The sequence below is a fragment of the Aquarana catesbeiana genome, linkage group LG03 (assembly GCF_042186555.1).
Source record: "Aquarana catesbeiana isolate 2022-GZ linkage group LG03, ASM4218655v1, whole genome shotgun sequence".
NCBI classification, from domain to species: Eukaryota; Metazoa; Chordata; class Amphibia; order Anura; family Ranidae; genus Aquarana; species Aquarana catesbeiana.
Genome location: NC_133326.1, coordinates 511,973,638 through 511,987,902, shown reverse-complemented (window position 1 = coordinate 511,987,902; position 14,265 = coordinate 511,973,638). Strand labels below are relative to the sequence as shown.

The 14,265-nt window shown below is 42.6% G+C and overlaps 1 protein-coding gene across 1 annotated transcript in view; it reads right to left on the bottom strand.

Annotated features, from left to right (window-relative positions):
* GALNT10 (polypeptide N-acetylgalactosaminyltransferase 10) overlaps window positions 1-14,265 on the bottom strand; it is a 416,900-nt gene that overhangs the window by 183,529 nt on the left and 219,106 nt on the right. The window contains exons 2-3 of the mRNA XM_073621149.1: window positions 11,944-12,046; window positions 163-301 (exon numbers count right to left, since the gene is read on the bottom strand). Of these exons, the coding sequence (XP_073477250.1) occupies window positions 163-301; window positions 11,944-12,046 (242 nt within the window). The remainder of the gene's footprint in view (window positions 1-162; window positions 302-11,943; window positions 12,047-14,265) is intronic.

The following is a 14,265-nucleotide window of genomic DNA, read 5'->3' as shown; positions in this document are numbered from 1 at the left end:
TCAACTTCAAATAGTAATTTATTTGTATAGCTAACTTTGCAAGAACAAAAAACTAAAAGACATCAATGCAACTCCATAACATCCCCATGAGCACAGGCTCTTACAAGAGGATACAGAACATCTTTATTTGACTAAAAACATTTTTCAGACTGTCGTACTCACTTATTGTGCCGGATATCTGGAAGTGATCTGTTGAGGGAAATTTTATCACTGACATATATGTTGAATCCATTCTCTCGGTAGGCCTGGTCTACACGATCGCCATCTGTCATCTGAAAGGGTTTTCCCTGCTCTCCATTTCCTAGGGAGAATTTCAAACTAGAATTAATCAACAGTTTCTATTTAGTGCTGACATTATGGCACACAAAACAAACTACATATTAATCAGTAACATTATAGATTTTTTTTTAGAAGGTTTCCACACTGTAAGCTAGCCATGCCAATATTCTTTGTACTGAGTACAAACACAAAATGAAAAATGTACAGGAAACATTAAGTGGACCTAGTATTTGATGTATTTTTCTTGTTAAGTGCACGTATAATAAGGAACGTGTAGGTGTAACACTTCTCACAGAGATCACAGTACTCCCCATTAGCAATGCCCTTATATGTTTTTCTTTCCAGGAGGACGGAACCCTTTTTTATTCAGGCATCATTCAAACACTTTACATATCAGAATAAATACTGGATATGGTATTTCTGAAAACTTGGTAGGATCAGTGCCATCTCAGTGGAGATTAGGGGTGTTGAATATAATTCGCAGCATCGGTGCATCGCGATTCTGATGCTCACGATGCTGCGAGACGGCTGAATCGATTTTTGATGACATCATCCGTCGCTCCGTGCAGTGCTCTGTCTCTCCGGGAGAAACACAGAGCCTACATGGTGGACAAAGCCCCCTCCCCTTCACTGAAGCAGGAAGTCAGCTGATGAGCTGACAGCCAGTACAGTGCAGGGGGAGGAGCTGAAGGAGACCCGACATGAGCAGAGGAATCCCTGGAGTCACCGGAAAGTGGGAGATACACTGAGCGGCATGGGGGATGGAGAATCAATTGACACTAACAGCAGGTGAGTGCCAGTGCCACTGATCCCATCCCTCTACTACCATCACCCCTCTACCTCATCCCACCATTCCAGTCTGATCCCACCATACCTCTGATCTAGGGTGGCCACCTCATCCCTTTAAACCCAAACACATAAATTACACAGGTTCTGTGGCTGATTAAGGTGTTAATTAAACTCACTTAGGGCCTTATCTGCATTAAATTAGCCCCAAAACCTGTTTAATTAATATGTGTTCGGGTTTAAAGCGATGAAGTGGCAACCATACTTTGGTCCCACCATCCCAGTCTGGTCCCACCACCCCACCATGCCTCTGATCCCACCATCCCTCTGATACTGGAGAAAAATTTTGTTTTTTTGACCGCTTGAATTTTTGGATAAAAAGTTTTTAACCATGTGCACTTGTGCAGTAATCGTAATGCATTGCCGAATCGAATCGTGGACAAGATAATCGTAATCAAATTGAATTATGAGGCCAGTGAAGATGCGCACCCCTAGTGGAGATGCTGTCACCATTACTATCAGCTGGAGAACATATATGAATTCATAAGTCATTGACCAAGGAACTATTTCATTGGGCCCATTGTTTATCCTAGAATTGTTGCAGTGGGGGTAGGATTAGGTGGGTATTTTAGCATATAAAAGACGTTTTTGGATAAAAGTTTCCCTTTGTATTATATATTTTGTATTATGTAAAATAAATTGTGAGAGGAGTTAGTAGATTGTTGGTGGTATGGTTATATTACTATTTTCTGTTTTTTTTTTAAAATGGAGATGATTCTGAGTCTAAACTTGCAATATATAGGGGTTGATTTACTAAAGTAAAAAATATTGTGAACTGCAAGAGCACTTGCTCCAAAGCTTAGTAAATGAGGTAAAGCTTCACTTTGAAAGAATACTTAAAGAAGAACTCCAACTTTTCCTCCCCAAAACAAGAGGTGCATGTAAATGAATCACAACCCCAGTGTCAGGCTCCATGCACACTTACAAAATGGGCTTACAAAATGGCAGTTCCTTGGCAGAAATAAAAAAAGCTCATATAGAGCATTTTTTATACAAAGTTTAGACTAGTTTAGGAGAGCTTTGCGTTTTTTTCTGCCTAAAAGCTGCAATCAGAAACGTAAACCAGAAGGTTTTTTTTTCTGCCTCCAATGTTGAGCTTAAAATTTGCAGTGTGTGTGTGTGTGTGTGTGTGTGTGTGTGTGTGTGTGTGTGTGTGTGTGCGTGCGTGTGTGTGTGTGTGTGCAACTTACCTACTTCAGCTGTATACAGCAGGTTTCTGTGTCTGTGATGTCACTCCTTCTCCTGGCTGAATTTCAAAGTTCTCTGACTTTACCAGTCCTGATACTACATGCCCCATCATTCTTTGAGCCTCTATAGTTTCAGGGCAGGCTATAGGCGTCACTTGCAGCAGTTCTGGGAGTTGATGTGGCTGGGTCCTAGTGTTACTATGGGGGTTTCTGGGCCTTCATGTGGGTGGTTAAGGGGGGTATTGGAATGCTGCTCTCACCAATCACACTCCATTCCTCTCTGCAGTGAACAGAGTTCTGTACAGCAGGAAGGGTAACCTTACAAACCATCTCTTGGACAAGAAATGTGCTATTCTAGCTACAGTGGAGCCTTGGTTAACAAGTAACACGGTTAACAAGCTTTTTGAAAGACGAGTAACTTTTTTTTTTAAAAATCCTAATTTGGTTTGCAAGTGTTGTCTTGCAAAACGAGCAGAACTCAAGCTAATGTGGTATGCAGTAACGCATTTGGCCAGAGGTGCGGGGGCGCCGGTGACACTTGGAATGGTTCGGAAATACTCTAAAATACTCAGTTCTCGAGCCTTTCCGGGGGTTTTCGAGTTCAGCCGAGCTGTCTCTGAGTGTTTCCGAGGCTCTCTGGCGCCCCCCCACCACCTCTGGCCACATGCAGTACTGCATGCAATAGAAGTCAATGCGAAACAAATTATCTTCATTTCCATTGACTTCTATGGGGAAACTCACTTTGATTTGCGAGTGCTTTGGATTACAAGCATTCTCCTGGAACGGATTATGCTCTTCAAGATTCCACTGTATAAGGGTGCACACATATAAGACTCATCACATGATCATGGGTTTTGTCTGCTTTTATCTCATTCTTTTTAAACAGAGAAACAGCAAATTGCCTTTGTTGAAGACATGATTTGTAATGTGTATATAGTGTTTGCACACACAACACACACACACAAAACTAGTCACACACAAATCTTTGGTTGTTGTAAAGTGTATGTGTAGTAGAGCTGCACGATTCTGGCTAAAATGAGAATCACTATTTTTTTTTTTGCTTAGAATAAAGATCACGATTCTCGAGGCGTAACATTATCTTTCACAATATACAAAAAGATTAGGCTAACTTTCCTGTTTAGTTTTTTAAAAATCATTAAAATGTACATTTTCCAAAAAAATTGCGTTTGAAAGACCGCTGCGCAAATACAGTGTGACATAAAATATTGCAACAACCACCATTTTATTCTCTAGAGTCCCTGCTAAAAAATATATATATAATGTTTGGGGGATCTAATTAATTTTATAGCAAAAAATACTGATTTTAACTTGTAAGCAACAAGTGTCAGAAAAAGGTTTAGTTTTTAAGTGGTTAAATGGCCCTCATCTACAGACAGAAGTTCATTTCTTTGATCTAAAAGAAGGAAATGTTACAATGTTTCTCTTTAACAATGTTGTGATAAACTTGGCAGGCTGCCTTTTTTTTTTTTTTTTTTTTTTCTTTTTTTACAGCTGTGGGCTTGAGCAGAGAACTCTCTGCACTTAATGGAGGACATGCTGTGTTAAAGCGGACCTTCAATCATTTTTTTTCCAACTTTACATCTATTAAATCTTCTGTCCTTGTGGTTTTTAACCACTTCAGCCCCGGAAGGATTTACCCCCTTCCTGACCAGAGCACTTTTTACAATTTGGCACTGCGTCGCTTTAACTGCTAATTGCGCGGTCATGCAATGCTGTACCCAAACAAAATTTGCGTCCTTTTCCTCCCACAAATAGAGCTTTCTTTTGATGGTATTTGATCACCTCTGCTGTTTTTATTTTTTGCGCTATACACGGAAAAAGACCGAAAATTTTGAAAAAAATTGATATTTTCTACTTTTTGTTCTAAAAAAAATCCAATAAACTCAATTTTAGTCATACATTTAGGCCAAAATGTATTCGGCCACATGTCTTTGGTAAAAAAAATGTCAATAAGTGTATATTTATTGGTTTGCGCAAAAGTTATAGCGCCTACAAACTAGGGTACATTTTCTGGAATTTACACAGCCTTTAATTTATGACTGCCTATGTCGTTTCTTGAGGTGCTAAAATGGCAGGGCAGTACAAACCCCCCCCAAATGACTCCATTTTGGAAAGTAGACACCCCAAGGAAATTGCTGAGAGGCATGTTGAACCCATTGAATATTCATTTTTTTTGTCCCAAGTGATTGAATAATGACAAAAAAAAAAAAAAAAAATTACAAAAAGTTGTCACTAAATGATATATTGCTCACACAGGCCATGGGCATATGTGGAATTGCACCCCAAAATACATTTAGCTGCTTCTCCTGAGTATGGGGATACCACATGTGTGGGACTTTTTGGGAGCCTAGCCGCGTACGGGGCCCCGAAAACCAATCACTGCCTTCAGGATTTCTAAGGGCGTACATTTTTTATTTTACTCCTCACTACCTATCACAGTTTTAAATGCCATAAAATGCCCAGATGGCATAAACCCCCCCCAAATGACCCCATTTTGGAAAGTAGACACCCCAAGCTATTTGCTGAGAGGCATGGTGAGTATTTTGCAGCTCTCATTTGTTTTTGAAAATAAAGAAAGACAAGAAAAAAAATTTTTTTTTTCTTTTTTCAATTTTGAAAACTTTGTGACAAAAAGCGAGGTCTGCAAAATACTCACTATACCTCTCATCAAATAGCTTGGGATGTCTACTTTCCAAAATGGGGTCATTTGGGGGGGGGGGGGGGGGGTTTGCCACCTGGGCATTCCATGGCCTCCGAAACTGTGATAGGCAGTGAAGAGTGAAATCAAAAATTTTCACCCTTAGAAATCCTGAAGGCGGTGCTTGGTTTTCTGGGTCCCGTGCGCGGCTAGGCTCCCAAAAAGTCCCACACATGTGGTATCCCCATACTCAGGAGAAGCAACAGAATGTATTTTGGGGTGTAATTTCACATATTCCCATGGCATGTTTGAGCAATATATCATTTAGTGACAACTTTGTGCAAAAAAAAAAAAAAAAAAAAATTGTCTCTTTCCCGCAACTTGTGTCACAATATAAAATATTCCATGGACTCGACATGCCTCTCAGCAAATAGCTTGGGGTGTCTACTTTCCAAAATGGGGTCATTTGGGGGGGTTTTGAACTGTCCTGGCATTTTATGCACAACATTTAGAAGCTTATGTCACACATCACCCACTCTTCTAACCACTTGAATACAAAGCCCTTTCTGACACTTTTTGATTACATGAAAAAATTATTTTTTTTTGCAAGAAAATTACTTTGAACCCCCACACATTATATATTTTTTTTTAAAGCAAATGCCCTACAGATTAAAATGGTGGGTGTTTCATTTTTTTTTTTCACACAGTATTTGCGCAGCGATTTTTCAAACGCATTTTTTGGGGAAAAAACACACTTTTTTAAATTTTAATGCACTAAAACACACTATATTGCCCAAATGTTTGATAAAATAAAAAAGATGATCTTAGGCCGAGTACATGGATACCAAACATGACATGCTTTAAAATTGCGCACAAACGTGCAGTGGCGACAAACTAAATACATTTTTAAAAGCCTTTAAAAGCCTTTACAGGTTACCACTTTAGATTTACAGAGGAGGTCTACTGCTAAAATTACTGCCCTCGATTTGACCTTCGCGGTGATACCTCACATGCATGGTGCAATTGCTGTTTACATTTGACGCCAGACCGACGCTTGCGTTTGCCTTAGCGCGAGAGCAGGGGGGACAGGGGTGCTTTTTTTTTTTTTTTTTTTTTCTTTATTTTTTTGCTTTTTTATCTTATTTTTAAACTGTTCCTTTCATATTTTTTTTTTTTTAAATCATTTTTATTGTTATCTCAGGGAATGTAAATATCCCCTTTCATAGCAATAGGTGGTGACAGGTACTCTTTTTTGAAAAAATTGGGGTCTATTAGACCCTAGATTTCTCCTCTGTCCTCAAAGCATCTGACCACACCAAGATCGGTGTGATAAAATGCTTTCCCAATTTCCCAATGGCGCTGTTTACATCCGGCGAAATCTAAGTCATGAAATGCTCGTAGCTTCCGGTTTCTTAGGCCATAGAGATGTTTGGAGCCACTCTGGTCTCTGATCAGCTCTATGGTCAGCTGGCTGAATCACCAGCTGCATTCTCAGGTTCCCTGTTGAGACAGGAGAGCCAGAGAAAAACACGGAAGACGGTGGGGGGGGGGGGGGCATTCCCTCCCACTGCTTGTAAAAGCAGTCTAGAGGCTAATTAGCCGCTAGGATTGCTTTTACATGAAAGCCGACCGCTGGCTGAAAAGAATGATACCAAGATGATACCTAAACCTGCAGGCATCATGCTGGTATAACCACTCAAAGTCGTGAATGGCGTACCTGAAGACAAAAAAATGGTTAACAATAAAGCACAGTAAACGGTAAAGTATAAATAATTACATACCTGAAAAACAAACATGATAAAACATAACAACAATAAAACATTGCAGAATAGAATACAGTAAAAAAGAGCAGAACAATAGAGAGAATAGAGAGAGAGAGAACAATAAAACGACAACTATTTTTTTTTTTATATTTATGTATGTGTTTTTTGTTTTTTTTTTACACTTTTTTTTGTAACTAACTTTTATAACTGTAACCGGTTCCAGGTTCGGGTCTCTCAAAATGCGATGGCATCTTGGGAGACCCTGTGAAAGTGTGCCTAGTCTGTGCAATGCTGTACCCTACGCTAAAACTCAACTAGTGAATGGTAGTGTTCAAAACATTCACCAATGCAAAGACCAGGATTGTCAGGACAGGAGGGACAATAATAGCGGGTGTCACGCCTATATCCGCGCTTGCTGCAGACACAACATCTTTTTTGGAGGGTTCGTTGGGTAGGGGTACTCGAGAGGACATAAAGAAAATGCCTCTCATGCAGCTGACTGCATTTGGTTGGGGATGTGAATGGGGGAAGTACGGGCGCTGCAGAAGTGGTGGGTTCCCAATTAGGATTGGCGAATGCAGCAGGAAGGGCATTATGGGCACGACGGGCCTGTGTTTGTCTTCTTGGTGGCAGCGGGACACTACTTGTGCTTGCCACCTCACCAGCTTGAACTGCATTTATGGGACTCGCCACGTCACCAAGTGTTACTGCAGTGCTGGTTTGACTACGACCGGGGTGTACTAGGCCGCTGGTGCTTGCCAGTTCACCAAAATGCTACCAAAAAAACTGTTAGCGATCGCAGGGATCAGGCCTGACTCTGCGAACGCTGCAGTTATGCGTTTAGTGTTCTGTAAGTGACAGTGATCGATCGATACTGCACTTGGGTGGGCTGGGCTGGGCGGAGGGGCAAAACGCAGGTGCTAGCAGGTATCTGGGCTGATCCCACTAACACTGCGTTTTTGGGAACCCTAAACTGCTGGGGACGCTAGTATAGATCTGATCGGATCAGGTATTGATTTGATCAGATACTATACCACTAAGGGAGGTGTACGGTGCGTGCGTGGGTGTTAGCGCGACTGGCGCTAACCTGACGCTGCCTGGGGCTGGTGCTTGCCAGTTCACCAAAACGCTACCAAAAAAACTGTTAGCGATTGCAGGGATCAGGCCTGACTCTGCGAACGCTGCAGTTATGTGTTTAGTGTTTTGTAAGTGACAGTGATCGATCGATACTGCACTTGGGTGGGCTGGGCTGGGCAGAGGGGCAAAACGCAGGTGCTAGCAGGTATCTGGGCTGATCCCGCTAACACTGCGTTTTTGGGAACCCTAAACTGCTGGGGATGCTAGTATAGATCTGATCGGATCAGATATTGTTGCGTTCAGATACTATACCACTAAGGGAGGTGTACGGTGCGTGCGTGGGTGTTAGCGCGACTGGCGCTAACCTGACACTGCCTGGGGCTGGTGCTTGCCAGTTCACCAAAACGCTACCAAAAAAAACTGTTAGCGATCGCAGGGATCAGGCCTGACTCTGCGAACGCTGCAGTTATGCGTTTAGCGTTTTGTAAGTGACAGTGATCGATCGATACTGCACTTGGGTGGGCTGGGCCGGGCGGAGGGGCAAAACGCAGGTGCTAGCGGGTATCTGGGCTGATCCCGCTAACACTGCGTTTTTGGGAACCCTAAACTGCTGGGGACGCTAGTATCGGATCAGATATTGATCCGATCAGATACTATACCACTAAGGGAGGCGTATGCTGCGTGCGTGGGTGTTAGCGGTACTGGCGCTAATCTGACGCTGCCTGGGGCGACGCATATCACCGCCGGGCGATCAGGGGGCTAAACCTTTATTCGGTAATAAACGGCGGGTGCCCTGACACTATGAAAAATAAACCAACTAACCAGCGTCACCCGTAACGGTTATACGGTGATCAGTGGTGAAAGGGTTAACTAGGGGGCAATCAAGGGGTTAAAACATTTATTAGGTAGTATATGGGGGTCCCTGTCGCTATAAAATGCTGACAGCGAACCTAAATATTTACGTTCCTAACTAGCGTCACCAGCGACACTAATACAGCGATCAGAAAAATGATCGCTTAGCGACACTGGTGACAGGGGGTGATCAAGGGGTTAAAACTTTATTAGGGGGGGTTAGGGGGGTACCCTAGACCTAAAGGGGGGTAACACTCACTGTCCTACCACAGTAACTGTCACTAACTGACACCATGCAGTAATCATAAAAAAAAAAAAAAAATACTGCTTGGTGTCAGTGTGACAGGGAGGGGGGAGGGGTGATCGGGGGGCGATCGGGGGGGGGGGATGGGGGGTGTTTTGTGTGCCTGGCATGTTCTACTGTGTGTGTGTGTGTTGGTGCACTTACATGTCTTCTCTCCTCGGCGCTAGAACGGAAACTGCCGAGCCGAGGAGAGATGACATCACATCCTCTGCCTGTGTGTACTATACACAGGCAGGGGATGTTCCTCATTGGCTGGGAGCGATCGCGAGGGGGGGGCCACGATCGGATGGTCTCCCCCTCGTCTCTCATCGCTCATAGCCAAATGCCGACCGCCGCTGGCACCGGGGGGGGGGTCCGATTGGACCCCCCGCCCGCGGGAAGGCAATCACCTATGGGTACGTGATTTTGCCTGCCCGTGCCATTCTGCTCACGTATATATGCGTGAGGCGGTCGGCAAGTGGTTAACTTTGGATAGTAAAAGTTTTTTTTCTGCCAGTAAAATACCTTATACAGCCCACTTCCTGTTTGTTTGGTCACTAGCCTAGGCTTATGACATCATGCACAGCTCTCTCTCTCACAAGTTTTCCAGGAAAGGGCAGGAAAGCGTTGGGGGGGGGGGTGAGTCATAAGAGGGCCAATGAAAGCTGCAGGGGTGTAAACAGGCAGCAGCTTCAGCGGCCCACGGTTAAAATGGCTGCAGCCAGACTCAGTGGAGGAAGATTTCTGCAACATATCTGGCAAGTACAGAATCACAGTATATATACATATATATATATATATATATATATATATATATATATTTTATATATATAAAATAATATGCAAAGTGGTTGGAGGGAAGCTTCAGGATGGCAAAGAATTTTTTATTACAAATTAGGTGAGCAGACTGCAGTTCCTCTTTAAGATCACGAGGTTGAATCGTGATGTTGATTCTTTAAAGATTAATCGTGCAGCTCTAATGTGTAGTCACCAAACACACAAATTATTGTGAGCAGAAATGTGCACTCCTTCTACACAAAGTATGAACGGGGCCTTAGATGTAAGGGATCACTACCATACTAGAATCATTTCAGAATCAGGGCTTGTTTAAATTAATGGTATAAAAGTGTAGCACAACCACAAGGTTTTACCGCCCCCCCAACTGCTCCCCCTTTAGCTGAAGGGGCAGTGGCTGGGAGCGAACACATGTCACGACTGAAATACTCGGCTTCATAGCTGTGATCTGGGAGGTGTGACTGGGTGGGATTAAATGCTAATGAGGATGTATTCAATCCCACCCACCATCAGAGCTGTGATGGAAGTTACATCATTTGCACAGTCTCAAAAACTACAGAGAGGTGTGTTTTAGGCTTGAGATGCAGCAGATAGTGGCTTTGGAAGGCATTTAGTCTACATGCAGACTATACAGGGTGTCACATGGTACAAAGCCTCAACTAAACCCAGAATATCAGAGGATCTGCACACAACAGAACAACATGGTACAGAGGTATGATCTATGCTGGGATTGATCATTCTATTCAGTTCTAGTGAAAAGAAAGTTGGAGTTCAGCTTTAAAGTGGAGATCCACTTAAAAAAAAAAAAATACAAGCAGCTGCTGACTTTTAATAATCGGACACTTACCTGTCCCAGTATCCAGCGATGCGGGGGAGCGAAGCCCCGCTCGTCTCCCCCTCCTCTCTGAGGCGCTGGCATTGTCACGGTGGGCGCCCGGCTGTGGCTTCACAGCCGGGCACGCACTGCGCATGCTGGCCGGGCAATCATCTGGGACTTGTGATGTGTCCCAGATGATTGCCGAGAGGGAGGGGGGAGAAGTGATCTACTTTCTGGTGCCACGGGTGCGCCAGAAGGAAGTGGGTTTCCGCTCCACCCCCAAAAAAATGACATGCCAAATGTAGCATGTGAGGGGGTAACCTTCCCTTAAAGCGGAAGTTCCTTTTTTGGGTGGAACTCCGCTTTAAAGAGGTTGTAAAGGCTAAAGGTTTTTTTTACCCTCATGCATTTGTGCAGTGTGCAGCTCCCCCCCCCACAGGACACAGAGAGCCGGCTCAGGAGCAAGTAGGCACGAATGCCCCCACAGCAAGTGGCTTGCTATGGGAGCACACAACAAGAGGGAGGGGACCTGAGCGCCAGTGGGGGACCAGAGAAGAGGAGGATTGAGGCTGCTCTGTGCAAAACCATTGCACAGAGCAGGTGAGTATAACATGTTTGTAAAGGAATTTTTTTTTTTTTTTTTTATAAAAAGTACTTTAATCACGTGCAAGGAAAAAAAAAACAGCATGTTTGCTTGCACGATTGCATGACAATAATCAGCAGAGCTTCCCCTCAGATCTAGAGCAACTGCATTTGCAGTTCACATATTTGTCTTTAGCAAATCAACCTCATAGCCTGCAATACAAGTTTTTGAGTGGGTGGAATTATTTCTCATTACTTATCTAGACATTATAGATGTAACCTTGGAGTGGACTTGAAATCAGAACAGATTTTGGTTGTAATTGATAACAATGCAGCAGAGGCACAGTGTACATGAACATGCACGTTCCCTGGATTTCTAGCAGGATCAACAGGTATTTTTTGCACTTATCCAACGGATTTAATAAAATGTTTACATTAATATACCTAATAAGAGATGTTTGTTAGGCTTTATCAGATTTTAACTAACTCATTCATAAGCAGTTGTATGCAACACCAACAAGAGAAGTGTCAATGATTTTATAGAATGACCTTGTGAAGCAGTTTATTAATTCGGCTGCTTGATTCAAAACCACAGTGAATTTTCTGTCTTCTTTTTCATTAACAGGCTGAAAGTCTGCACAGCAGATGTCTTCAATGTGTGTGAATTACATGTCCCTTTAGTTAGATACTATATACATTTTTCATCAGTAATCAAATCCGCAGACAATTGAGTTAAGCAAATAGCTTTTGTGAGGTCTTGAGAATGAAGACATTGACAGCCTCAGAAAGACTGTCAGCATTACCTATTCGATCGTGGTCTTGTCTAATTTGCTCATGGTCATGCCAGTCCCTTCTTTCTGATCCTTTGTCATTGACATAGTCATCCTTCTGTCTTATTAGTGGAACCTGGAAAGGAGAAGGAGATGAGAGGTGTTAAAAAGATTTTCTGCAATGCATCCCAAGGTAAACTGAAAAAGGCAATTAAGCATCAGTCGCCAAATCCTCTTAAAGCGATATTAAACCCAACAGCAAACATATATTATATTGCAGCTTACTAATTCTTAGATGTGATGGCTGCATTATTTTTCTTTTTTAGGCTTTCTTTCCTTTATTTTCACTTGGTGATCCTGACAGTAAGTCTGTTGTCTTTCAACAGAACAAGCTCTCCAGCAGATGTAGCAGTGTTGAGACAAGCCATTTACCACTGACAGGGGGGGTGCTTACAACAATCAGATTTTATTTATGGACGTAAAACCTTTATCCCAAAAAGGACAAAAAAACTGTTGCGGTTACAGCAGTTTGAGCTGAAGTTTAGCTTCAATTTGTTAGTATATCTAAATCTTCTAGTACATATAGCATTCCCCTCCCCCCCAGACTGACAATATATATAGGAGGTTTGTTACTGTCCAGATAACTAGGTGAAAGGGAGAAAGCCAAAAAAGGAAAACTAATGCTACCACCACATCTTATAAACTGCAATATATTATATTTCTGGTTTTGGGTTAAAAAAACAATTCACATTTCATTATGGAAAAGACAACCTGAGCAATACATACGAACACAAAGCTTCTCATAACATGGCCGTATAACCACATTAATTACAATAAAAGAATAACAAACATAAAAGAGGAAATGATGACTTTCAAATTTGATTAAAGCTGAACTCCAGGCAGATAAAATAGACACAAATTAATGCTGCTCTGTATTCATTGTTTAATCATTAAAGGTATGTTTATATACAACTAGTGAGAGCACCCAAATTTAACAAATTCCCCATCCCATACAGAAGCACACACACTGTGAGTGGGATGGGCAGGACAGGGTGTGCTACATGCAAATATGCTGACAAGTAACATGCGGATAGGTGGTGAGAGCAGAGTGAGCAGGGGGATTTGCTTAGCAGTCTTCTGCTACTCTTTCACTGTCCGGTCAGCCGTCTAAGTTGAAGAGAGGACACTACAGTACTTTATCCTATCTGCAGTCCATAGCTGTAATAAGGAAAGTGGTGTCATCTGACTGGCTGGACAAAAGCACAAAGCCTTTGGCAGTTAAAACAGCTCTCCTTTATGCATTCCATATGTGTATTAAGCGGTGACAGGAACTCAGATTTAAAGTGGTGGTAAAGGCTCAAGGTTTTTACCTTCATGCATTCTTTGCATAAAAGAAAAAAAATAAACCTTCTGTGTGCAGCAGCACCATCAAAAACTTACCTGAGTCCCATCTCGATCCAGCAATGTGCACGAGAGCAGCGGCTCTCTTCCTACTTACTGTCTGCTACTGTCAATCACAGCCAGCGAGCCAATAAGGAGAAATCAGAGGCGCAGCCGAATGAAGCAGGGGCAATGAATGGACACAAAGAGCAGTGGCTCGGGAGCGAGCTTAGCTTGGGTGCCCCCAAAGCAAGCTGTTTGCTATGGGGGCACTCAGCAGGAGGGAGTGGCCAGGAGCGCCAGTGATGGACCCGAGAAGAGGAGAATCTGGGCTGCTGTGTACAAAACCACTGCACAGAGCAGGGAAATACAACGTGTTTGTTATTTAAAACAAACTGCCTTTAATATTACTTTAAAGCTAAACTCTGGGGAATGAGACAAAATGTATCCTTGCAGTGACCCCCACCCCACGGGGTAGATTTTTGTTAATCTAGGGTTCTAGGGGAATGGCCCTATGTAGTGTCCTCTCTAAGTAGCTTCAAGTTGCAGGCCCATCTCCTCATTGTGCATAACAACACAGGGGGACCACCCCACAACCTGGGGCTTGAGGAAAACGTTATCATAGCCAGGAATAAGGTGAGTAATACAGTTGATCCCTTCACCCCTAGCCTAAACATATAGTTAAATAGATGGCTCTTCATCAAAAAGTAACTTTCAGGTTATTTTAGTTAGGTTTGCCTGATCTACGTAGAGATTATATAAACTGACCATTAGGGATGCACTGATACCATTTTTTTTACAATGAGTACAAGTACCGATACTTTTTTTTTTTAGTACTTGCCGATACCAATTACCAATTAATTTTAGTGTTTCAGGGTTGAGCAATGTTGTTAATAAACATTGCCGGATGCTTTTTTTTTTTTTTTGACAGCTCCAATTACTGGACTTCTTTAACACTTCAGCTGTCAGTGGGGA